The 27,722-nt window shown below is 35.7% G+C and overlaps 1 protein-coding gene across 6 annotated transcripts in view; it reads left to right on the top strand.

Moving 5' to 3' along the window:
• PRKD1 (protein kinase D1) overlaps positions 1-27,175 on the top strand; it is a 116,274-nt gene extending 89,099 nt beyond the window's left edge. For 4 of the 6 annotated variants that reach the window (XM_019615700.3, XM_019615699.3, XM_085225142.1 and 1 more), the window contains 14 exons: positions 787-997; positions 2,254-2,331; positions 5,521-5,725; positions 9,137-9,260; positions 10,047-10,124; positions 10,962-11,241; positions 13,562-13,614; positions 14,153-14,228; positions 15,253-15,359; positions 15,846-16,007; positions 17,527-17,625; positions 18,143-18,410; positions 22,982-23,067; positions 26,172-27,175. In XM_019615700.3, the coding sequence (XP_019471245.2) occupies positions 787-997; positions 2,254-2,331; positions 5,521-5,725; positions 9,137-9,260; positions 10,047-10,124; positions 10,962-11,241; positions 13,562-13,614; positions 14,153-14,228; positions 15,253-15,359; positions 15,846-16,007; positions 17,527-17,625; positions 18,143-18,410; positions 22,982-23,067; positions 26,172-26,390 (2,046 nt within the window). In that variant the 3' untranslated portion in view covers positions 26,391-27,175. The remainder of the gene's footprint in view (positions 1-786; positions 998-2,253; positions 2,332-5,520; positions 5,726-9,136; positions 9,261-10,046; positions 10,125-10,961; positions 11,242-13,561; positions 13,615-14,152; positions 14,229-15,252; positions 15,360-15,845; positions 16,008-17,526; positions 17,626-18,142; positions 18,411-22,981; positions 23,068-26,171) is intronic. The other 2 variants (XM_010711637.4, XM_010711636.4) reach the window with 1 other exon arrangement.
• Positions 27,176-27,722: the final 547 nt, after the last annotated feature.

Below are 27,722 nucleotides of genomic sequence, written 5' to 3'. Positions count from 1 at the left end.
TGTTACTGTACTTTTCTTTTGCATGTTAACTGTGGATGTAGTTTGTTCCTCAAGGCAGTACTTAGGAGTAGACAGTTTTCTTAGTCCATAATTTTCTGTGTTATTTACCATATTTGCATCTAAATGTATTTAGCAGAAAAATAAGGTAACTTATTTCTTTCAGGAATTTTTTTATTCTGTTTCTTAGACAAAGTGTGTCTCAATTCAAGTGTATTTATAGAGAGAAATATAAATACCTATTCTGATCTGTTGTGCATAATCTGTATGTAATAAGGTTAGCAATAGCAAAAGTTATAAATAAAGGGGATGGGAGATACTGATCTCCTTTTTATCAAAAACCTGCATGTGCATAGATCAAGATAACAATTTCCTTAATTTTCGTACAAAAGTAGTTTTTCAAAGTTACCTTTGTATAAAACAGGGAATAGGAGAGAAGGAAAAAATGGTGCTTGTTTTACTCAGAACAAAAAAATGTTTTTCTGAGAAATTTTTTCTGAATCTTTTCATTTTGATAAAAATCTATTTTTAAATTGAAAATCAACAATAGCAACACAGGTTTATCCACATTGTGAAATGTATGATGCTAGTGTTAGCAAACATTATTTGATACCATTCTAAATTCTTAAAAGCAATCTCAGACAGGGGTATGTTGCATATTCTATTAGTGTTTTTAAGCAAAGTATGCTTTTTATGACAGATAACTTAATATTCTTGAGGCGTATGTATGTTATTCTATTAAAAATGAATAAATCATTTTTTTTAAATGTCCTTTTATGTATTTCACAGCAAAAAACACCATCAGAATCATTCACTGGGCGAGAGAAGAGATCAAATTCACAATCCTACATTGGACGACCTATTCAGCTTGACAAGATTCTACTTTCTAAAGTTAAAGTGCCTCACACATTTGTCATCCACTCTTACACACGGCCAACAGTTTGCCAGTACTGTAAGAAACTTCTCAAAGGGCTTTTTAGACAGGGTTTACAGTGTAAAGGTAAGTAAACTTTCTTTAGGTATATAAAAGCTAAGCATAATAAAATTAGTAAATTAACATTTGAGTAACTGATATGTAGGTTTACATATGATGTGATACATGGATTTATTTACCAAAGTGTCCATATGTAGTCACATGACCAATTACATTGCATTCTGCTGGGATCAGAATTACAGTTCTAGTTCTACAAGAGCTGGCTGCATGCTATTTATTATTACTCACTGGTATAGCTGAGGTACCTTACATCTTTGTCACTAAGGTGTAGATTATTTTATGTTTGTCACTAGGTGATAGTGTGCTCATGGGCAGTTACAGTAGAATAGTTAACACATAGAGCCATGTTCTTAATCTTCATTGTTCTCAATCTGCAAGTTTTTGTGCTTGAATTGTAGCATGCACATTCTTCTCAGCAGTTAGAAGTTTGGGGGGAATTTTAGGGAAAGTAAAGCATTAAGATCTTACATGAGAATTTAAAAAAAGAAAAAGAAAAAAAAAGCTTGTTTGGCACTGCAGTATCTCGGTTAGTTTTTGAATCAATCTGAAGTTAAATAATTACAAGGATAGAGGCATCTCTAATATATTTCTTCCTTCCGGACTTTGCTTTTCCAGCTCTTTTAAAAAGTTACAGCTCTTAGTTCAAGTAAAATGTGTTCCATAAGCCAAAAGAAAATAACTGAAATGACATCTAATAAAGTGCCATTTCCAGATGTGAAGAATGTAGAAGTAGACGGTAGTAAAAATATCTGTGAATGAGGGAAGTACTGAAGAAGCCCTTCACTTAAAACACCAAGAATTTGCTTGATGATGCAAAAAGCACGTAAAATTGCTAGCTAAGGTTCTGCTGCTTCAGTTTTCTTTGGTATTTGATATGTAGTCAAATGTCTAAACTGCAGTGGATGTGCTGCAACCTGATCTGCTTCTTGTAGTGGAAAAGTATCTCTGTTTTTTTAGCCAAGTGCACAGGTATCCAGCTTGTTCTTCAAGATCAGTGTAGCACACAGTTGGTGCAATGAAAGCTTCCTGCCATTGCTGTAAGCACTGCTTTCCTTCTCTGTGGGAAGCTGTTGGTGTGTTCATCCTGTCTGCTGTACTGGCAAATGGCATCTGGCCAGGCTAGTTCTCTCTGATCATGTTAAGTTAACTTTGTGCTAGCGAAATGATTGAGCTTGACAGTTATAGGTTATAGCAGGAAAAAGAAATGAAACTGTGGCATAAAAAAGACAAATAATTATATTGTGTTCCTTTTCTCTTGCCAGACTGTAGGTTCAATTGTCACAAACGCTGTGCTCCTAAAGTACCAAATAACTGCCTGGGGGAAGTTGCCATTAATGGAGGTAAGTTACTTTAACAATTTCTGTCATTGTTTAAACGACCAGTTAGATAACAGAGAAGTGTAAAGCCTATGTGTACAAAGACATCTTTTTCCACTGCTTGGGAGTAGCCTTTCCGCTGAGGTATTTCAGTTGTGGATTGGAGATGAAGTGTGGGAGGAACCCAATAAACAGTGCATACATTATCATTTTGGAGCACAGATCTTCAAAATACACAGTGCTGAAAGGCAGGCTTAGCCGTGGCACGGGGGTAGCTTCAGCAGCAAAACTTCTGGGTGATCATTGCTCACAAATGCTGAAGTAAATTGAAAAGCCAGATGCATGAGAAGAAGGCTTTCACGTAGTAGATAAAAACACAAAATTGATTTTTAATTTGAGAAAGGAAGAAGTGTTTGTTTTAGGATAATCTTCCAAAGAAGGAACTGTATATTGGGAAAACTTTGAAGGCCAGTTGGGATAAAACTAATTGTATCAGTTGCCAGAATTGAAAGCTTGATTATCTGCAGAATTTCCTATATATGTGCTGTCAGTTTTGTGTCAAGTATAGAAACGTATGGCTAGGCTTGACAGACAGTATTGGAGAAAAAAAGGGTAGTTGTAGATGAGTTGTTGATTGCCTTGAAAATATCACTTTTCTTTGTGATAAAGGAATGAGAAGTGTGGTAAAGTGTTCAGTGTCTAATGCATATTACCATATTGTCAGCCTAAACTGCATCTGAGGTTGAGAAGGTATTGCTTTATTAGATATCCTTTTTCAAACTTTAAATCAATGATTTTCTTTATTGAAAAGGTACCAATAATACTAAAATCAAAAGTGTTAAGTAATTTTTCATATTTGGAGTTTTCCCTGTAGAAAACTTGAGTAGCTTAAAAAAAATCCTTTTTATGCATCTTCCAATCTTGTATACATCTTCCTTTTTTAAGTTTGCAAATAGTTGTGAGCAGAGATTTGCAGAGCCAGAGAAAGGCACTAAGTCTGCTTATAGATGATAAAATTTCTACTGCATGCATTTTAGGTGCTATTTTAGAGGGCAGTGCAAAATAGGATTGATCAAAAGTGTTAAGAGAAGGTGGAAAAGCAAGACTTATTTCTGGACAGCTAGACTAAATGAACAAAATTTGCATTTTTTTCTGTGTCACTCTTTTGATTTCCCACTCTTCGTCTCAGACAGCTGTACTTCATTCCTTCAACACAATCTTTATCCCCTCCATGCCTTTGCCTGACAAGTAATACACTGTTTTTTGTTTGCTTGCCTCCAACCATGAATCTGACGGCAGACTGATGAGACGTAATGCTCTCTCTGAGGAAAAACTAAGTGAGGGAAGCTTGTACAAAGCCACTTGGGGGTGAGAGTGATTACTCCATACAGTATTTTAGAAAGCATTAAACTTCTTTTTGTGCAACTCTGCAGAATTCGTTCTTAGGTCCTTGGAGCTCTGTGTTGTAAAATTTCTAGAACTTGGCTTTTTCGCACCGAACAATTTCCATAAAATAGTATCCATAGCATTATAGTATAACTCTTAATTTTGTGTCTAAATGACTGACATGTGGTCCTTTAGACTTTTCATAGGGAATTTCATCCTGGTGTCTCATTTCTATTCTTACAGAAATTTGGTTCACATTAATTTCCATCTTACTAAATAAAATACAGTATCTGCCACTCTTTCCATCTGCTGTGTGATGCATCTTCCCCAAAATAGTAAGTGAAGGAAGAGCTGAAGCAATAAAATTCCAAGCATGGTCTCATTAATATACACATTAAATACTAAATGTGGGAGGATATTTTCAACTGGCTGTGGGTTTATTAAAAATAGAGATATAAAGCCATGCTGTATGAATAGCAAAAAGGGACTCCTGAACTGTGAAGTATCATTCATGATTAGATGACTGTTTCAGCTAGAAATGAAGAATAATGTGTGTCTTAGTCATACATCAGTAACTTATATCTAAACATTTGAAAACTACTGTGTATGGAAACAAATGTTTCAGCCATACACTTCCAGTTCTAGTGAAATACCATCAGTTCAAGTCATTTTTCCAGCAGTCATCTCAATGTTTTTATTGTTTTGTAGCATCCCCTATATTGACTGTCAAGAACTTTCCTACACAAAATTTGGTGAAAATTTCTCAAAGAGAACATTTGATATCTTCCTGTGATTAGACCTTGTGTAAAATTGCTGTCCATGAGTCACAGAGTGGGTCCTGAAACAGTGCAAATTACCCAGAAAAATTAATGTTTTTATATCTGACAGAATTTATAATTTTGACTTTTTTCATTGTTTTTTTTTTCATTGTTGGTTTTTGTGGTTTTTTTCTTTTTTGTAATGAAGCCTTCAGCTAAGTAATTTTTTTTCTCTTTTTCAGTCTTCCAGATTAATCCATTTGCGAGCAAGAGTACAGTAAAAAGTTGTTTCTTTGATCTTGCCTATACAAATTTAATAACAAATGAGAAAGTTTAACATTATTTGCATATAAACTTATTTAATCTGTTTATACTGTTTATATTATGCACTGTGAGCTAAAACTTGAAACATCATTGTTTTCTCAGTACTATATTACATAGAACTATTTTATATTAATTAAATATTTCCCTCTTAAAGGCAGGGAAAGTTATTTCATGAGAATGGATTACTGTGCCATATGTACAGTCTTCATGGGGAGCACTAGTGCAAAGGAAATATGTTTTCTGCCCAAATAAATAATTCACATTATAAATAATCGTCTTGGGAGTTATTTCAATAGTTCATCATCATGTCACCATCATATTACAAAATTTTTAGTTTTGAAATTTTTGCTTTTCTAGCATCAGTTTGCAGCTGTAACCTGCCAACAGCCATCACGTCAGTGCACAACATTCAAGCTGCATGGAAGATCTCAGAAATAAAACTCATGTGTATAGAATGTTTGAATGGAAGTCTATGGATAAGAAATTCTGCCTTTACTTTGGCAGTTTTTTAGTAGAAAGTTGTAGTTCTGAAAATACTCCAGTTTAATGTGTTTCCAGTTTTCTGTAGTGATTTTCCAAATGGTTGGTTAAAGACCACCTTCACCATTACACACTGAATATATAGAGACTCAGACAGTAGAATTCCAGAGAGAACCTGGGTTTTTCTGAAGCTCAAAATGTTTTAGTATGTTGTGGTTGGAGTATTGTATGTGTTCAGATAATAATTCGAGAAATAATATTCCAGATCTCCTTAGTCCTGGGGCTGAGTCTGATGTGGTCATGGAAGAAGGGAGTGATGACAATGACAGTGAAAGAAACAGCAGTTTTATAGATGACATGGAAGAATCTATAGCTCATGACTCTGAGATTTCAATGACGGGATGCCATAGTGACAGTGGGGAAATGCAGGATCCTGATCCAGATCACGATGAGTCTAACAGGATGATCAGGTGAACCTTCCACGTTCTTTTGTATTTATTTGTTATATTATGCCTAAGACTGAAGGAGAAATCTAAATGGACTGCATTCTCACTCATTCAGAATGGAGAGAATTATTGATATGTGAGGGTTCTGAAATTATGATGAGATTATTTCATGCACTAGGATTTTAAAAGGAATTTAAATGTTATTGTCAAGTTGAAATTTCATTTGAAAAATTGTGTTTTTTACATATCTGCTCTTTTCTGAAAATTATGTTGTGAAACTTCATTTGTAAACGAGCAATAGAGAATATTTTTTAAAATGTATTTATTTTCCCAAGCATTTTTTCCCAACTGGAAGTGAAATACTTGGCTATATAGATGAAAGCCAAACAAAACAACAAAAAAAACCTGCACAATTGCCTATGATGTAATTGGCCTTAGGTATATTGTTTGCATTTTCATATATCTTCAGAAAGAAGGAACTCTTAACAAACTATGAGTTTCAAGAAAATTACAAAATAAATCAGTGTTTTGAAATGACCAATCAGAAGAAAAATGGGAATTGAATTGTGCAATTTATTGTAGAAATGTCGGAGGGTGAGAAAAAAATCATTATTTGCTTATTAGAAATGCAGAGTACTAGAGAAAAATAAGTAGAGATTGATTGTGAGTGAACCAAAAATGTATTAAGGTTTTTTCTTCTCTCATTTCTTTGGAGCAAGGATTCTTTACTTTGAAGAACAATTATAGAATATTTTTTCTTCATGAATGCCAGTTTAACCCGCAGTTCCTCTTATTTTGCATACTAGGAATCTTTTCCTGAAGCATGTTCCCCTAAGTTCTCTTTCACTGACACAAAAATTTTGCTCTAATTGGAAGTTATCCATTTCAGCAATAAACAATTTTACTATCAGCAGCAGTAAGCTGTAAATATATTCTTCTACATAGGTACTTATATACAGACACGTATCATTAGAATATAAGCATCTGCTTTTTATCACAAAATTCAATGTTGTAATATCATCTTGAATGTCTAATTCACATTGCATGGACAGCATACTGAGCTCTTTAAAATATAGATACTGAACTATGAGTCATTACAAAACAGATAATCCATTTACTTGTTTTATTTAGTTGAGGGGCATCCCTGAATTTCCAGAAATACCTTCCGCTAATTACATACGTCACCTAATAGACCTAATAACGTTATTTGATAGAGCAAATTCTCAGCTATGAACTTCTATTTTTCAACATAATCACCACCCTTAGCTATGCATTTTTATCAGTGATGAAGTGACAAGCTTGCTCACTTGTAAAAACACTTTCCGACACTTAAAAATCTGCACCAGTGGAAGTGACCTGCAGATTCACAGCTGCTATGATTGTGCTGTTGCTAGGAAGATATCACCCACACAGTCCATTTTTCATTAGCCTGAACAGATAAAAGTAAAAATACTTCAATTCTGAGCTATATGGTGGGTGTGGTAGGACAATCCAGCCAATATTGGTCCGTGATCTTCCAAATGGCATAGGGCCTGCTGTAAAACGAGAAAGGATGTCTTATTTTCTGCCTGGAGTTTGGAGTTCAAACCTTCAGTTTAGATAGTGTTGTGATGTAGTGCTCAAAGTCGATGGTTTGTCTGGGTTCCAGGAAATCCAGAACAATCACACATTTCCTATCCCAAAAGATAGTGCACATCATTTCACCCCCTGAGGATTGCACTGAACTTTTCCTCTGATGGGGAATTTACATGTTACCATTCCATGGACTACTATTTTTACTTTCGCTCATAGTGGTGACACCATGTTTTGTCATCGGCAATGATGTGATCCAGGAAACTGTCACCTTCAACCTCAAACTGATCCAGTAGATCCTGGCAAAACTTACATGGGGTATTCGTTCTTTTCCTGCATGAGCGTTCACAGGACCCACCTGGCACAAACTTTGTGATATTTCAACATTGTTACTATTGTTTACAACACTGAAGCTGATATTCAGCTCTGTATACAGTTCCCTGGACATAATCTGCCAATTTGCAGGAATTAGCTGATCAAGATGCTCTTCATTTCATCATGTGACAGCTGTACATGGCTGTCCAAAATGTGATGTGTTTCTCATGTTGCTGTTGCCGCTGCTGAAATGCACCACTCACCATCTCACTGTGCTCACATCCTCTGTTTAGTCTCTGGAAATGTTCAGCAAGCGCTGATGAATGTGAATGGGTGTCATTTTTTTCTGCAAAGAAAAACTCATTTCCTCACCTTTGCTTCATCAACACTTCCATGTCAGATGCCATTTTGTCACAGTGCCCCTCTGCTACCATCTGTCATATGGCAACAAAATGTAGCAGAATATTGGTGGGAAGGTTCAGCCTTTATCTCCATGTTACCACCAACCTTCTCTGATGTTTTGCTGCAACATAATAAAATAGGAGATATTACTTTCAGAGCAGCCCTCATATTTGTAAGGGTACTTGCCATGTTCATGAATTATTTTTCAGTGATCTATAAAAGGAAAATAAAAAAGGAAATTTCTTTGTCTGACAAGAATATATACATGCAGCCTGTTTGATTACAGCATGAACTCTCAGTGCTCTGTTTTCATGTAGGATGCAGAATCTCAAGATCAAGTTCTGCTAGAAATGACTAAGCATTTATGTTTAGGATTGAAGAAGATGATGAAGCAGATGATTCCATTATGCGGAATCTGCTCTAGTAATCATTAACTCCCTTTGGCTTTGTTATTTCATAAATCTCTTTAACGAGATATTCCATGTTTTATCTGATTGTGCTATCAGGCATTCTGTCAAGTTCCCATGACTTCCTGAGTTACCATGCTGAGCACTGGAAGTTTTCAACATGCATACCTAAGTACAGGGCAGTAAGACTTTGCTTAAAGTCTTTGAAGATAAACTGCATTATCCTAAACCTCCTTCTCTGAGAGGTTTGTGCAGATTCTCTGCTGTACTCGGCCAGTGTATGCACAACTAGTTGACACATTTTCTACTGTAAACTGTCATAACTCTACAGTGTGTGTGAACCCAAGAAAGATCGCAAGACAGTAATCTGATGGGCAGTGCTTACCTTATGAGAGATTCTAGATCAAGCGATGCTCTGAATCATGCATATCATAGGCTTGAGCTATTTCTTCCCAACTCTAGTTGAGACCCTAGTCATTTGCCCATCGTCTTAGCTATCTTGGGGAATATTTTGTGTATGTTGTGTATGTAAACTTTCTATTGGTCTCTGACTTTCTCCTGTTGTGACATTACAGCTTTTTTTCCTTTGTACTCTCAAGATACTTGGATTGACAAAACAAAATAGTGTCTGGTCCAGGTCTATTAGTGGCTATAAATCTAAATGTGCATATAAAAGAAGTTTTTTCTATTTGTCTAAAATTGTCCTCTTTTAAAAAGCCTTTACTGATTTATTCTTAAGCCCTTCAACCAGCAACAATATTCCATTAATGAGAGTGGTACAATCTGTGAAGCACACAAAAAGGAGAAGCAGCACAGTAATGAAAGAAGGTTGGATGGTTCACTATACCAGCAAGGACACACTGGTAAGAACTATTAAGGAAGGCATTACTTTACATGCTATATAACTGTTCAGAATGAAAATCCTAATAGTATATTAATAATTTAAAGTCACTCATGTATGTCATTTTTACAACATCTGCATTTCCCATAGTACTAAATCCGTGGCAGTGCTTGTAAGAAAGTTATTTCACCATACCAGGAGACACTTAAAACACACAGTAATATCTGAATCTGTGAGTTGGATTGTCACAGGCCAAATAGGAAGACATTCTGAAGAAAGAAAAAAAAAAAAAAATTAACACCTTAGAGGTTCTGGAAAGTATCTTTATCTTCCAGCTACTGTTTTCTAGATATCTTACTGTTAGGTGTGTTTGGACTGTTGTAAAATAAAGGTATCAATAATAATAATAAGTTATTTTCATTCAGACCTGCAAAAACAGGAATCAGAATGTCAGTATACAGCCTTCTAAAGTGAGCTACTGCCAATAGAAAAAGAAAGTTGATTTATTTTATTAACACAACTGCTGAGTGCAACCTTGGGACTATGATGACATGTTAAACTTCTAAAACATGGACTAGTTGAACAGAGCTACATTAGTACAATAAAAGATGAACTAATAAAACTTTAACTCAAACATAAGGGCCTCATAAAATTCTTGTAATAGCAAATGAAACTTTATCCTTCCCAGTTCATCCCTTCAGATGAAAATGTAATTTTTGGAAATGGTTTCAGAAAAGAGCATTTCTTTAATTTTCTTGAAATTTTCTTCTTGAAAATTGGTAGAAAAATTTTCCCCTTTTTTTTTCAGAGAAAGCGACACTACTGGAGACTAGACAGCAAATGTATTACTCTTTTTCAAAATGATACTGGAAGTAAATATTATAAGGTAAGGAATATTTTTCAATTTCTTTTTCTGCTATCAAAAAGTAATGACTGGAGTGAATTGCTGAATAAATAAATACTAAAGCTGCATTAATAGCACAACTTGGAACTGTTTGTTTTTATTACCTTACTTGCATATGTGGGTATTGCATTTCACAAGCAAGTGTCAGATTGTTCACTAACAATGACTGCTGTTATTATTATGTAATGTTATGTTACATATTATGTTACATGTTATGCAAATGAAAAGTTTTATATAGGGGCAATTCAATATCAGTGACAAATTTTGCCAAGAAGCTCATCTGACATTCTGTTATTCACTATATAAATTTTTTCCAAACAATAAAATGTTGTACGTATTATTTTAATTCTGTCCTTTGGACATTATGTTGTGATTTAAATTGTAAAATATTATTTTAATTCTTTCATCCTTCTACCTGAAGCAGTTAAACTCCTTCCATAGGAAGTTAGTAAAATGTGTCCTTGACTCTTATTCAAGATGAAACAACCAAGTTCATGCCATGTGAAATGTGGATTTGGAATATATATTTATTATGCTTTTATTTACAGAGTTCTTTGCTAGTAAGTTTGCAAATAAAATAATTAAATTTCTACTTGATCTTGGACAAAAACATTTGTTATTTTACACTCAGCAGGCCTCCATGTCAAGGAGTTCCAGGTTACAAGAATCTTTGTTTGTACGAGAAGCATGTGGATAAAAGCAAGAACTAATATTATAAATTAGTGAAATAAAATTCATGTCTTAATTTTATACGTTGATTATCTTTACACAGATTTTATTTATTTATTTATTTATTTATTTATTTATTTTTCATTTTAGGAAATTCCACTGTCTGAAATTTTCTCTCTGGAACCTGCAAAGACTTTCACTTTACTGCCTCAAGGAGCCAATCCTCATTGTTTTGAAATAAGCACAGCAAATATAGTCTATTATGTTGGAGAAAACATAGAAAACCTCTCAAGTGTTCCACTGAATAATGGTGTTCTCACTAGTGGTATTGGCATAGATGTGGCAAGAATGTGGGAGATTGCAATACAGCATGCCCTGATGCCTGTCATCCCTAAAGGGGCATCAATGGGGTCGGGACCCAGCCTACACAGTAAGTATGTTTCCTCCATTTCAGATAAATGCAGTCATTAACAAATAGCAAGGCTCAATCTTCTGCACGGAAATATTGTACAACTAGTAAAGGCTTATCAACTGTCTGTGTATTTTAAAAGCCACAATTTTTCATTCATGTATTTCCAGTTTATACTAGGTCATCTGTGTTAATATACAATGTGCAAATTTGATAGTGAGCAAATAGTTGTTCTACTCCTAAGGCATCTCTTCTGTATTTGTGTGTTGCTGACAGCTTCCTTGCAAAGTGGCATGAAGTTTTCTGAGCTCCAGTTGAGACTTGATAGATGTTTCCCATTGCTATTGTAATTTATATTGCTGTATATTGCAGAAACATCCATTCACTCTTTAGGTCACTGCAGCATAGATTATATGCTTCTTTTCATCACATTTGGTTGTACAACTGCCACAAACATTGTCCCATGATGAGATGAAATGAACTCAAGTGTGAAGAACAGCTGTTCTGTTCACAGTGAGGTATAGATGTCACCCAAGACCAAAAGGGCTAAATATATCTTTGCCTCTGATTTATATACTTTTGGATAATTCCCTACCAAAGCTAGGACATTATGTAAACAAACATGAAACTAGTTTATATCTTTTGAGGTACTGATAACGAAGTAGCACAGACCAAACAATTCACCACTACCAAGTATGTGCTGCTGTGCTTTCTTTGCTAATTGTACTTAGCCTACTCATTGTAAAGCAAATTCAGATATGTCTACACAAACTGGATCAGACCTTGTGTTGCAACATAGATGTGCTTTAGCACTTGACATCTGGATGCTATTAATGCAGTGTGAAATACTAATGAGACAGCAAGCCCTTCAGGAACTAAATAGTACAACAGGCTGTGGCATACATCTCCAGGCACAACAGCTCACATATCAGAATAGATCATCTCTGTCTTTTTCTTTCTCGGCTATGTTCCTACATGAAATACTGTCAAGTTTGGATGTCATTCCAGTCATGTTAGTTGCCTAGTGCCCCTGGTTTGAGCTCAGTGTAGTTAAATATATAATCTAAAATGCTGGACTGAGAATTACAGCTCTCTTCTTTGCCTCCTTGGAAGTTTAAAATTTTATTCTGTTAATTCATACTTCTCTTCTGCCAGTGCATCACCACTCTCCTAGCTGAAGAGAATTAGAAAGAATTCCTTTCTAATATCTAATATAAATCTTTGCTCTTTTAATTTAAAGCTGTTACCACTTGTTCTACATGATTCAGAGTCCTTCTCCAGCTTTCTTGTAGGCCTCCTTTAAAGGGGCCATGTGAATGTTATCTTTAGTGCAAACACAAAGTAGTACATACATTTGAAAACAAATTAGCATTGCTAAAAATCCTGTATGAAACCAAAACATCCCATTCCAAAACAAATATATTCCTAAGGAGAGGACAAGGAAATAAGTCATTTTGAGCAGAAGTTACTTATGCTACTTTCTGCTGCTAGGAGAGGTGGAGGTGGTAGTAGTGATTTTATGCAGAGTTTAATACAGGCTTTATAGAATAGGACACTGATTTAAATGAGGCTGAAATCCATACTGAAAAAATGAAAAGCTTGAACAGGATTCTAAACAGAGGTAGGAGGCAGAGGCATCAGTGTTCCAAAGTGACCCGCAAAAATGACTTCTTTGTGTAGTACAGTCAGCAGTAAACTTATTCTCCAGTTTTATTAGCTTCTCCATGGATTTGCAAATTAAAAAATTTATGGTAACATCCTAAGAAGTTGCTTCTTGCAATTGTCATATTAAAGCATAAGTACAAGTTTTTATTTCCTGTTGTGTATTAATAATGTCTTTTTTGCCAGTTGAAATACCTATTCCTTTTAGCAGTACACATAGCAATATGAAAAAGTATTAGCCCTAGTCTGAATAGCATCATAGAATGACTTGGCTTTGAGGGACCTTAAAGATCATCTAGTTCAGTACACTGAAGTATAGTAAATGAAAGCAGTTTTCTCTGGTTGATGTTATGTTACTTGCTTAAAATAAAAAGCCCTGAAATAAAATGGAATAAAGCAGTAAGAAGCTTATTCTTGAGAAATATGATTCCACTATAAAATTTGGTAATGAAGTGCATAATTCTGTTCTTTCCCATATACTACACTAGTCTATTGTTGAAGCCACATATTTGTGAGGTGCTGTAATTTGGTTTTGTCTGGTAGATGAACAAGCTGACCTAGAGGGTCCAATTTCTACAGTTATCAGAAAATAATGATGTCATGTAAGTGTCATTTGTTATTATTACATGTTTGAATTGAAAGCATAGCTGTCTCAAGTATATTTTACTTTCTTCCCCAGGGGACATATCCATCAGTATTTCTGTGTCAAACTGCCAAGTTCAAGAAAATGTGGTGAGTGTTCTCTGAATGCTTCTGCTAGATATGATATGATTAAGCATGTGAAGTCATTGATCTGTTTTGCAGAAAGGAATGTTAGAGTTCCAATCAGCCATTTTTTTCTACTTAGAATGTAGAAATTAACAAACTATTAGCATTATTAACTTTTGAAAAAAGTCAATTTCATGGTATCTTTTCCTTGAGACACAACTATTACATAGGTGTTATGTAGCTTAAAACAGAATTGAACAACTTATCTTTTCAGGTTGTTAATTACCTAAGGGAAAGGAAGCAGAAGTCATTAGTACGTGGCATTTCTGTTGAACTTAGTAGGGCTATAATAAGCCTTTTCTTGTCATCACTGAGACATCCAGTATTTTTTGTACTAAGATGAGACTGCAATTTTGGTTATTGATTGTTTTAAGAAAACTCGCATTAATGTTCTGGCAGGCATGTTTTGAAATGTACTGCAAAGTACATGTATGCACACTGATCAAATATATATTCTTTTTTCCCATATTTCAGAGATTAATATTTGTTGTGTTTATATAAGCAGGATATCAGCACTGTATACCAGATCTTCCCAGATGAGGTGTTGGGATCAGGACAATTTGGAATTGTTTATGGAGGTAAGTTTCTGGTGAGTTATACAGTTATGCTTAAGGCTGAAAAAAATTAGCAAACTTGAAAGTATTTGGATTGTGAAATACTTTATTATAGAAATTAGCTACCCAGTGTTTAATGTAAGTAATATTCATTAAAGATGGACACTACTTACTGTTGACAAGTTCTTTTTTTACTGTGAAGTTTTCTGCCAACAACAGGTCAGCATACTTGATAACTCTAGTAAAGTCATAATGTAGCGTAGTAATGTAGCTGTAGTAATGCAGACTCCAAAGTACAGAACTGTCTCTCTTTAAGAAGAGAATTCTTCTCAAAGGTAATTTCTCAATTAAGAGATTAATTAATCTTCTCAATTCTCCTTAGGTAATGAAAGAAGGGGGGAAAAGTCATCATTTCTTGCTATTTTTCTTGGCACAACTTTGTGATTTTTTTTTCTTTGTTCTTAATAGTTTGGATTATTCATTTTTTTCATGTTCTGTTTCTCCATTTTGTTCCTCATTTTTTCAGCAGTTTTGAGGAGGGTGCTTAGGTACAGTTGTTTGAGACGAGTGATAACTAACTAGCATTCTTATTGAAAAATCTCTGGGACAGGAAGTTAGATTCCTGAAGGCAATCACCTATTTCAGTATTTGCTACTCTGGAACTACCACTGAAGCTTATGACCTGCCAGTTGGAAAGAACTCTGTTTTAAGTATATGAAAAGGAAAAAGTATGTGAGAAAGTTAATTTTACATTTATATTGTTGAAAGGCAAATTAAATTTCTTGTATGCTTGTATTCCTTACATGTTTCAACAGCTTTGTCAGGTGAGAAAAAGTTCGCTCGTAAAAGGGAAGGGAAAAAGGAAATGGATGAGAGCTTTCAATGGTTTATTTAACTTGCAGCAGACTTGCTCTGGGAATTACTTTGTTATGCATAGTTGTACATAACTGCCACTTACTTGTGGTCATTTATACAATCAAGTAAAAGTGGAACACTTTTCAGAATTAATCCTGTTAATTGATGGAGGCCTTCTGTTTTATTAATGCAGGAAAACATCGCAAAACAGGAAGAGATGTTGCCATTAAAATAATAGACAAACTAAGGTTTCCAACTAAACAGGAAAGTCAACTTCGTAATGAGGTTGCAATTTTACAGGTATTTTGCTGTTATTTTTCATTCCTATAAGTCATAGAATCTTTTGAGTTGGAAGAAACTCTTAAAGGTCATCTAGTCCAACTCCCCTGCAATGAACAAGAAATAAATACCAGATAATGTAATTAATTATTCCAGTTGATAATTATTTCAGTTTTTGCTGAAAATTCTAGCATTTTTTCAGCCTAATCTGCATAAATAGTCAAGACTAACAGTACTGGGAGTGTTATGTTAGGAGCTGTAATCTCTACAATCTAAAGCACCAGGCACAATAATGTACGTTTAACTAATTTTAAGTTAATGCATTCTTTTATACCATCCCTAGAAATCTTATGCCTGTTGCCTACCGATGAAGTAAGCAGTTTAAATTAAGAAAAATTGAAATATTTTCTGGTTTAGGGGAGCCTGGAGGTTAATTATGTAATCATAAAACCTACTAATCATATAGGGATATCTGTGTTGTTCAAAGGTTGTATTTACTTTTACTAGAATCTTCATCATCCTGGGGTTGTAAATTTGGAGTGCATGTTTGAGACACCAGAAAGAGTGTTTGTTGTTATGGAAAAACTCCATGGAGACATGCTGGAGATGATCTTATCAAGTGAAAAGGGCAGATTGCCAGAGAGAATAACAAAATTTTTAATTACTCAGGTAAGTAATTGATCCATAGACCTATAAAGATATATGAAGTAGTTGTTATCACTGTTTCTTATGTTTTGATTTTGACATAATTTTTCTCCTTCATTCATAAAAGCCTGGATAATAATCATAGAATCATGGAATGATTCATATTATAGAAATATTCATATTATAGAATCATGGAATATATGGAATATATGAATATTATTAGAATGATTGTAATAATAATATCAGGGATGGTACATACATCTTTGTGTACATTATCTGATTTCTAGTAAGCCATTAAGAGGACCTAGCCACGTGCAATTGATACAATTGCATGTGGAATGCAAGCGCTCAGTGGGCCACTTTTGGTAAGCAGAACTGGCGCTGCAGGATGAACTGCATGCAATTGCCTGGCTACTGGATGGGAGAGCCATCAAGTTTACAAGTTCACTTATGCTTGAAAGATTAAGTACAAGACAGGACTTGAAAACGCAAATAGCAAACCACTGAAGAACTACAGAAAGAAATTTGAGCCTTTTGAATTTCCCCGTACCCAAGCATTGTAGTTTGTGCTATGATCTTCTGTGCCTCTTTTCTGCACTGAGATTGGATCTCAGCACTACCTCTGATAAAATGAGTCTGTCTTCCTGTATGACATCTGTTAATAATGTGATCTGTTTGTTTTTTGTGTGTTTTTTTTCTGTTCTTCTTGCTGTCATGTTATTATATTGTTTCCTTGGCTGCCCACAATATGTTTAAATTTAGATACACAGCTGAGTAATGAGCCATCTCAGAGTCACAGCAGCCTGGTTTTTGTTAAGGCAAGAAAAAGAAAGGAGCAGGAACAGTTGTGTTACAGGGGAAGTTTATTATTAGAAATCGAATGTAACAGGTTCTCTAGTTTTCAGACTTTCATAGGCAAAACCGCCACCAGCTTTATAATTTGGTTTCCTGCCTTAATGGGTTCATTCAGCCTCTCCCCATTGCCTGTTCTCATAGAGTAGGAAATTCTGGCAGCCTCTGACCAGACAGAAGGAATGAAGTTAAAACCACAGAGATAAGATGGATGTCTCTTACATTTCCTTGGCATTTTGTTCACATAACAGCACAAAAATGCATGTAAGGCTCTTTGTTTCATCACCTCTAGAAAGTACTTGAATTGGATCACAGAGTATTTCCATGAAAATTTTTGAATAATTTATATCTGGAAGGCAATTTTTGCAGATGTTTCTGTGTTAAAAGTTTCAACAACAAAAAAACACAAAGAAATGTACTCAGAATGCAGTTTCCCGAAGTTGTTTAGAGCATAACATTTTTGGAGAGGGAACAATCATATTTCAAACAGTGAAACATGCTGAACTTTTGTTTTCTTGCACTGTGGACACTGTAGAGAAAGATACATTCTTGTTGGGTTGTTTCTCTCTACAGCAGTCCTAGGTTCTCTAGTCGGTGTTGCTGTCAAAATAATATAAGCCCCTAAAATTTATAAGTTTATATATAAACCCCCATTGAAAACTGAATTTCATTCTGATTTGTTTCTTCACAGATCCTTGTTGCTTTAAGACATCTTCATTTCAAAAATATAGTTCACTGTGACCTCAAACCAGAAAATGTATTATTGGCATCAGCAGATCCTTTCCCGCAGGCAAGTAGAAATGATTCTAATTAATAAGTACTAATTCTGATTTTTTTATAAAATAAACAAAAACATCTATCTATATTGATTCCAGGAACTACACAAAATTATTAGAAAATAAATATCCAAAAAAGTGATAATTTAACAACTAACTTCTGTCAACTCGATTCATTCGGGAAAAGGTCATCTATAAAGCAACCATTGGAAGGAATCTAAGCTGTTAGGCCCTTCCAAAACTTCATTCCCTTCATTCTAAGCTGTCCTATGTTTTTGCTTTCACTCTACTACAGTTTATTTATGACATAAAGGAATGCAGTGAATTGGTAATCTAGTCTAATGCCTTGGTGGACTAAGAGAAGATTAAAAGAAATAAAGTTTCCTGAAGATGCATTGTACAACTAAACCATGATAAAAGTATGTCAACTGTATTTAATAGTGAAAGTCTTTTTTTTTTTTTTTACTTTAATTTATTACTTTATTTTAATTTTATTACTTTAATTTACTTACAACAATTCTCTTTAAACAGGTAAAACTTTGTGATTTTGGCTTTGCTCGAATTATTGGGGAGAAATCCTTCAGACGTTCAGTTGTAGGAACACCAGCCTACCTTGCTCCGGAAGTGCTGAGGAATAAAGGCTATAACAGATCTCTGGATATGTGGTCTGTGGGTGTTATCATTTATGTAAGTCTCAGTGGTACCTTTCCATTCAATGAAGATGAGGACATACATGACCAAATCCAGAATGCTGCTTTCATGTATCCACCCAATCCTTGGAAAGAAATCTCTCATGAAGGTAATATCTGTTTGTGGCTGTTTGTATATAAATGCCAAAAAAGCAGCTTTTGCTTGCATTCTCCACTAAGAATGTCAATGGTTTACGGGCTGGTTCGGCCTGGTTCTGTGACTAGCGGGGCGGAGGGATTTCACAAAATCTGTGCCTCTGGAAAAAGGGAAACAGAGGACTCCAAAATAATTAAAAACAGTGGCAATGATCTGAGGAAAAACAAACTAATTTACTAAATATGGTATCAGAATGAAAAGTAACACATTATAATACAATATAATTAGAAATGAAGCTAATAAATCAAATGTAATGAGAGAGAGTGTCCGAAAGGTGGATAGGCCTCACCATAACACTGAGGTGAGATGCGCAGTCCAGTTGAGCAGCAGGGAGGAGAACCTGACAAAGAAGAGCACATCAGGTGACCTTGCCAGGGGTTATATCTCCTCTCTAACTGCAAAGCCCCCTTGGGTATGTAGTTGTTGTTCTCTTCCAGATAGCTGCCTGGAACTGGAGTATTAACACTTTAGCTCCCAGTGCACTACATGATGTTATGATGTGGAATACCAATAACCAAAAATCATAAAACCATGACAAGTGTATTCTGTTTTCATTTATTTTCTCCCCTGTACATATCAGCAGAAAGGAAAAGAAATAAAAAAAAATTAAGGTGCCATGATATACCATACTGAAATGTCCTTATTTTGTCAGATTCTTTAGACATTTCCTGCCTGTAACATAATCCTCTAGTGTGAGATTTCTCCAGGTGTTGAAGGAGGCATAAGGAAGGGTGGGGAGAAGTCAAGGAGAGACCCAAGGAGATTTTTGAAATATTTAAAAATATATCAGTTGTGATTTTACCAATGTTTTCCATTACCCAACAAACATTTTCAGCTTACTGGACTTTTATTTAGTAATTTCTTTATTTTTATTATTGCCTTTATATCTTTAACTTCCTGCCAGATTGCTTTGTAAGTCTTAAAGCAAAGGAAGCATTTTATGTCTCAGGTTTGGATTGGTTTTTTGTTTTTTTTTTTTTTTCCTCCAGACTTGCAACACACACCAAATTGAATTAAAAGATTATAATTCAGAATTTCCATTTTTAAGTACAGTTGACCATTTTTCCTTGGTTTTAGCTGACATGTTTTACTTACATGTTAATGGTAACTTAAGAGATATATGCCTACTGCTTACTGTAGTGTACACTGAGCCACACACTCTCAGCTGAAAAATTCTTTGTCTCTTCTCTGGAATTTTATCTCAGCAGTAGAAGTTTTATAATATCTGTAGAAAATATTAAAACAACAACAAACCATATATCTGCACAATTGCACACTGATGTCCTCATGAACCTCCACACACCCCTGATATGTAAGCTGACAGAATCTGTTGGCAGCAGTGCTTTTTCTGGTGCTAGAAATAAGCAAATAGCAATCAGCACAGAAGAAGCTGCAAGAAACTGTCTCCACAAGTTCTGCTGTGGTAGACACGAGATCAATTTCTACATTCAGAGGTGAAGATTGAGTAGAGCACCTACAGAAAACTCACCTACCAGAGTGTTATCTATCCTTCTACACGGTCATCAGCCTTAAGAGTAAATGGATGTCAGGCTGAAAGCATGTAGGAGAAAAAACACACACTTTAATAAATCATAATGTTAAAATCTGCTTATACATTGTCATTTCATTATATTCTTGAAATTGTTAATTGATGAGCCATTCTGATGTGGTAAACACAAGTCTAAATCTGAACAGATCCATGATTCTTAAAACAGAGAACTGGAATCTAGATCTGTATCCAAGTATTAGTCCTGGAGCTAAAATTTGAGGTTAGACATTATCTCCCATCTAATAACCATAAATAAACACTTACCAACCTATCTCTATAAAACTTTTTTTTATCTAGGTGAAATTTAACACATAAAAAACACATTGGGGAATGTAAATCTCTTGTGCTCTCAGAAAGGTATTCTTAAAGAACTGCCAGCTCTGTTCTGTTCCTATGTCCCAAAGAACAGTTTCCCAAGGGATCCCATCCAATAATGCCTTAAACACACACAGTTTTGCTCTCCTCAAGTTCAGAGTCCTGAATCTGCTCTTTTCCAGGCCCATATTCCTTGAGATGACAAATCCAATCAGAGCATGGTTGCTACAGCCCAAATTGCCTCAAATCTTAACCTCTTTAATGAGATCCTCTGCACTGGTAAACACTAGGTCCAGCAACACCTCACTGCTGGTTGGTCATTCCAATACATATCTGGTTCAGGAAGTTATCCTCAGCATATTCCAGGAGTGTACTGAATTGCTTGCAGCCCACCCTGTCACTTTCCCAGCAGTCATCCAGGTGGTTGAAATCTCCCATCAGGATGAGAGCCTGTGAGCATGATGCTTCTTATAGCTGAAGAAAGAAGGCCTCATCAGTAGACTCCCCTTGGTCTGTTGGCCCGTAGTAAATCCTGATTACCAGAAGTAGACCCCAACCACTGGAGTAGAATTAATGTAAATATTTGTTCTCCATTTCTTGGTGCTTTCTTCTCATACATCCAAAAGGATTCAGGCACTCTAATAATTGACTATAAATCTTACATTACCAATAGATTCTAATGGTAACTTCATCTAGAGACAGCAGTATATGCCTCAGCAATAGCAGGCATAAACATAAAATTCAGCAAACTTGCAGAAGTTAGGTTTGCCTAACTTACCATGTAAGACAATTAAAATTTACTTCAATTTATGCATGCTAACCAACTTCAGAATTTTAACAGGCTAGGATTACGGATGAACTGAATTTCTGTCCTCTTCCCCTATTAAAAATTAGCCTATAAAATTTAAGAGTTCTCAACTTTTATATCCCTGAGAAATATTTTTTTCTCAGTTGATTATCCATTCAAAACTGTACCATGAGCATCATTTCCCAAGCAGAGCACTTATCTGTGAAATGTCTTCACTGATTTCCATCCCCAAAATGCAATAGCATTTTCCCACATTTTCCAATAGCATCTCATATTTGAATGACTACTTGCTGAAAACTGAGTATGTATTTGTATGTCAAAATAGAATTGGAAGAAATAACTGCATAGAGGTAATTTTTGTGATAATCTTTGTCTATCCTGCTATTTCTACTCCCTCTGCCTTCAGGTATTGTCAAGCCATTTTATGCTTCTGAATTCATTCATCTGCTACATGACAATTTGGCTTCATTCAGACCTCCATCTGGATTTTTGCTAGATATTACTGCATAAGAATGTGCAACCAGGATTCTCTCTTACTTATAGCTGAGTAATTTCACATCTGTGAAATTTAAACAGTATTTCAATGTTTGTAGTTGATGCAAAAATAAATTAGTAAATTAGGAATACAATGATTTACAAAAAATTCAGAGAATGAAACATGCCATGAGTAATCTAAAACTTGACATAATACATATTAGGCCCATGAAGTTCAAAAGAACGGCCAGTGCAGAGAAGACACATTAGGTAAAACATATGAACAGGCAGAGGAACAAATGTTTTCAGGGAATTCTGTCCTTATATTCAACAGTATTGAAATACTGTTTAAATCTTTTGAGATAATACAAATTTGGTCGATCAAAAGATCAAAGTTGGAAACAATCACTAACACTGTTGAAAACAGGCTGCATGCTTGACAGATGTGAAATTACCCAGCTGTATGTAAGAGAGAATCCTACATGTGCATTCTTATATGCTAATATCTAGCGAAAATCCAGACAGAGGCCCGAAAGAAGCCAAAATTGCCATGTAGAAAATCAATGGAGGATTCTGAACCACGTTCTTCCTAGAGAGGGTGGTCCAGATTTTATTTTCTCATTTGTGGACAAATAGATTTTTAGCTGCCATCTCTCTGTTAGTGCATTAAAAGAGAGTTAGTGTGCTACGTTCTCTAAGTCTTTTTTTTTTCTCCCCTCTCAAAATGTCTGAGGAGTGGGTGTGGAATTGGAAAGCCATTGAATGCCCATCAGGACCGTATGGAGGCATTCTGAAAACTCTTTTGTTTTCCAAAACTGCAGGGTTAATCTGTTTTTTCCCTCTTGGGTGAAAGAGAAATTCTCAAGTTCCAAACTATGAGGAATAGTAGTATTTTGAAATTGCTGACTTTGTAACCCTGATTCTTCCACTTTCTGCCTTGAAGCTGCTGCTCTCAGTCATCCAACAATGTCACTTCAACAGTGCTACTGAGAGTCTCAAAGAAACGTGCATGTGTGTTTACTGTAAACTGCTGTAGCACTTGCATTGTATTGTTGTACTCACGTGAGTATTTTTTCACCTGAGGAGGAGCAGAGTGAGAATTGTCTCCAGTCTTTGCTACCTGCGTACAAGCAAACAAAGAGTTAGACAATATAGTAGCTAGCAGGCAGCTGTTTAGTAAAACAACTGTAATCCTATTAGGAAAGTTTGCATGAGTATTTTCACGAGCATCAAAAGTGGATGCAGTTTGTAAAAAGCTGGAGAGTGAAGAGATAACTGCCCTCATTTTACAACTACCACGTTTGTCTGTCTCTGTTTGTATGCCTTAGTTGAAACAAACACATTTCAACTGATATACTCTAATATTTTTTTTTTCCAGCTATTGATCTAATAAATAATTTGTTGCAAGTAAAAATGAGAAAGCGCTACAGTGTGGACAAAACATTAAGCCACCCCTGGTTACAGGTATTGCTATGAACTCTATGTTTGTTCCTATGCATTTAGGCTCCCAGTATATAAAACATTTTTATCGTTAAGTACAATAGAATCTAAACAAATCTACAACCCTGAAGGTGCTTTCTGATCCTGAGAACACATACTTCTTTACCAATTTACCAGTAGATTCTAATTAATTTTTGAAATACAAAATTCCAATACTGAACTCTCTCATATTTTCAAAATACACTACAGGAATAATTTATCTTGTTTGTCCACTAAAAATGTTTTATATATATAAATATGTATATAACACTATATATATGTATATTTTTTATATATATATGGTGTATATATATACACACACACACTGTATACACACACACACACATACACAAACACTATATATTATATATATATATAGCATATATATTTATATATATTATATATATAATACATATATATATGAGTGTGTATATAGAAGATAGATATAATGGTAGAAATAAGCTTTTATAGTCACTTGACTTGCACTATCTAATTGCCTAGATTCTACCTTGATTCACTTAGTATTAAAACTGATCAATGGTCTGCCCTTCAGTCATCAGAAGAGACAGTGAAGCTGCATGCTTTCCAGGAAAATATATTAGCCGCTTTCATATGAAATCCTCAAATGGAAACTGAAATGTTATTAGATGCACTAGCAGCCATTGTCTTCTGCTCCTTATATGTTAGATTTTTATCGAGGCAGTAGCAAAATCACTGCACACTATAAGATGCAAAACAGAATCAGTGCATGGAGCAGGGCAAGCTAGGCACTATGCACCTCCTTGGGAATGGGACAGGCCAAATCCTAACTGGGACATCAGCCATGAGATCTAAGGAACAGTTTACAACTTATGAATATGTGAGAATGGATAATATTTTTGTTGTAAGTATTATTGAATGGGTCACTGAGGCTTCTCATTAAACATCCAGTGCTTCTGAGGTGCGTGTTCCCCCAAGGATCCTCTGTGCTCAGAAATGGATGTAACTCGTGACTCAGGACTGACTGCATCACACACTTAGAATCACTCCTGTTGGAAAAGACCTTCAAGATCATAAAGTCCAACTGCAACCTAACCATACTACCCTAACTAACAACCCTCCACTAAATCATGTCCCTGAGCACCACATCTGATCAGCTTTTGAACCATTCAGGGACAGTGACTCAACCACCTCCCTGGGGAGCCTATTCCAGAGCTTAACAACCCTTTCTGTAAAGAAGTTTTTCTTGATATCCAACTTAAACCTCCCCTTGTGCAACTTAAGGCCATTTTCCCTCATCCTGTCACCTGTCACCAGTGAGAAGAGCCCAACCCTGCTCTTGCTGTGAGCACCTTCGAGGTATTGGAAGAGAGCAATAAGGTCTCCCCTCAGCCTCTTTTTCCCCAGACTAAACAGCCCCAGTTCCCTCAGTCACTTATCTTCTAAGGATGCACATATATGCATAGGAAAGTAATCATGCAAAGGCATGGCACAGATCAGATGCATAGTTCACAATCCCAAAAGAATACTCATCTGAACTGATTCCTGGATCCTATTCCAGTACTCTACCAGTGTTTCTCAGAGTGGAGCATGACCTGCTAGAACAAAAGGAAAAGGGCTGCAACCACACCCTCTGCCTTCACCAGGCACATTACTTCTAGGCTCATTTTCTTCCTCTCAGAGCTCCTGTCACCTTGCAGTCTTCTCCAGTACTGTGCTCTCCTCCCATGCAGCCATCAGAAAGTATATTTCTGAGCCTTTGGAGACCAGAGATATAATCTCTGCAGTGTGATGCTGGCTGATTCACTTGATGGAATGTTATTCTTCACCTCTTATTCACTTTTTTCCCTTGAGCAATGGTGAATGGGACAGATACTTTTCTCACTCAAGTTGAATTTACATAGTATACCTTTATGCCGAGATAGAATATCTTTCTTGACTGTGTGATATTGATTATTAGGATGTAAACATTTGTTTAAAGATTATTTTTTCCCCTTTTCATTTTCATAAAATCATTAAGGTTGGAAAAGACCTACAAGATCATCTAGTGTGACCATCAACCTCCCACTAATATTTCCCTCTAAACCATGTCCCTAAGTACTATATCTACCCTCTCCTTAAAGACCTACAGGGACAGTGACTCTACCTCTTCACTAGGTGACTTGTTCCAATGCCTAACCGCTCTAAGAAATTCTTCCCAATATTCAACCTGAACTTTCCCTGGTGCAAATTAAAGATGTTCTTTCTTGTCCTAACACTAATTACCTGATAGAAGAGGCTGACCCCTTGGTCATAACCCACTTTCAGATAGTTGTAGAGAGTGATAAGGTCTCCCCTGAGCACTCACTTCTCCAGACTAAACAATCCCAGTTCCCTCAGCCATTCCTCACAAGGCTTGCGCTCCACATCCATCACCAGCTTCACGTCCTTTCTCTAGACACACTCCAGGGCTTCAATGTCTTTCTTGTAGTGAGGAGCCTGAATCTGAACTCAGTACTTGAGGTGTGTCCCCACCAGGGCTGAGTAGAGGGGGATGATCACCTCCTTGGTCCTGCTGGCTACGCTAATTCTGATACAAACAAAGATGCCATTTGCCTTCTTGGCCACATGGGCCCACTGCTGACTCACAGGTGTTGATCAGCACCCTTAAATCCTTTTCTTCCATGCAGCTTTCCAATTGCTCTGCCCCAGGCCTTTAGGGTTGCCTGGGGTTGTTGTGACCAGAATACAGGACCTGACACTTAATCTTGTTGAATTTTATCCCATTGGCCTCTGCCCAATGTCCAGATCCCACTGTAGGGCCTTCCTTTCCACAGGCAGGATGACAAGGAATTATTTTATCACCCATGCCTTGCATCTCAGTAGTCAGTAAAATAGCCTGTAATACCTCCATACTAATAGCAGAGTTTAATAACATTAATGATTCAAACATGCCTGAATATACCTATTTCTATTGACAGATTTCATATTTATTAATTGTATAATTTCTCTGTTCTGGGGCAATCGGGATGCAGATTGACAAGTTAATAGCACTTTGCATATTATTGGTAATAGAAGGGAATGTCATTTATTTTAGAAATGTTAAAACAAATCCTACTACTTTATTTCAGGACTATCAAACCTGGTTAGATTTAAGGGAGCTTGAATGTAAAATGGGGGAGCGTTACATCACCCATGAAAGTGATGACTCTCGATGGGAACAGTATTCAGGAGAACATGGACTGCAGTATCCAGCACACCTTATCAGTCCAAGTGCTAACCACAATGAAAACACCACGCTACAAGAAACAGAAATGAAAGCCCTCAGTGAGCGTGTCAGTATCCTTTAAGATGCATCCCTATAATCTGTCAAAACACTGTGGAATTAATAAATACATACGGTCAGGTTTAACGTTTGCCTTGCAGAACTGCCATTATTTTCTGTCAGATGGGAACAAAGCTGTTATGCTGTTACACTGTTGATGAATCCGAGTTGCCAAGACAAATCAACAGAAACATTTTTGTGTGACCAACTGTGTTGTATTTACAAAAGTTCCCCAGAAACACTAAACTTGTTATTGTGAATGATTCATGTTGTATTTAATGTATTAAAACCTGTCTCCACGGTGCCTTTTCAAACTAGCGTTTTTCTTACTTGAGCCTTATTTGGTAAGAGAACTTTCCCATGAAGATGTGTTTTTTTTGTTTGTTGTTGTTTTTTGCATCATTAGTTTTGTAATTGTAAGTAAACTCTTGAAGAGTAGGTTATCACTGCTGTTCTGTGAACAACTACTACTATTTGGATAAAAGCTTTATTTAGTGCAGGGGAAAAAATAGCAAAAAAAATAACAGAATGCATAGCACTGTACAGTTCCAAATCGGACAACCTGTGTGTATGTGTTTGTGTATATAAATAGACACACACAAGGTATAACCTGCTATTAAACCTAAATGCCTTAGTAATGTTAACTGCAGCATATGCCAGTTGTATTTTGCTTTTTCTCAAAATATTCTTCTCTAATAGGAATATTCTGTAATATGTACATTCATAATAGGAATAGTCTGTAATATGTACATTCAGAACTTAGATAATGTCAACTTTGTGTATGTTTTCAATAAAAGCCTTGTTAAAATAGTTCACTTGAGTAACATTACTGTTAAAATATCCTCAGGATGGCATCAGAAGTAGCTGGGTAAGTTAGCTTTATCATTAAGACGACCATGTGGAGGTAGGTAGAAAAACACAGCTAGCTAGCCTGTGGAGCTATAAAACACATTTTATAAGAACAGTCTTGGGCAAACTTTATAACATGAGTTGGTATAGTTTTGAAGCATACTGTTGGCAGTTGAGGACATAGATTTTGCACAAGTGAAATTAACATGAATTTAGTTTTTAGGGAAATGTGCTGTTTCTGCTGAGTTCTGTTCAACCTTAAGTTCTTTTGAACAGACTAATATGGATCTCTCCTATCCTCCTTCCCCTGAAAATTTTAAAGATACTCCTGTTAGTTTATAACAATTACTTCGCCTTCCAGCTCTAACCTATTTAGCTTTAACTGAGAAAGTTGTTCAGGCTGTAATTTGAAGAATACACTAGAGTAACTCAGTGATGAGCTGGAGATTATTCTGTGCCACAGGCTATCTCAAAAAAAAAAAAAACCTCCCCCCCAAAACAAAACAAG

The sequence above is a fragment of the Meleagris gallopavo genome, chromosome 5 (genome assembly GCF_905368555.1).
Source record: "Meleagris gallopavo chromosome 5, MGAL_WU_HG_1.1, whole genome shotgun sequence".
Lineage (NCBI taxonomy): Eukaryota > Metazoa > Chordata > Aves > Galliformes > Phasianidae > Meleagris > Meleagris gallopavo.
The sequence above is the reverse complement of the archived record's forward strand: the minus strand, read 5'-3'. Positions and strand labels throughout refer to the sequence as shown.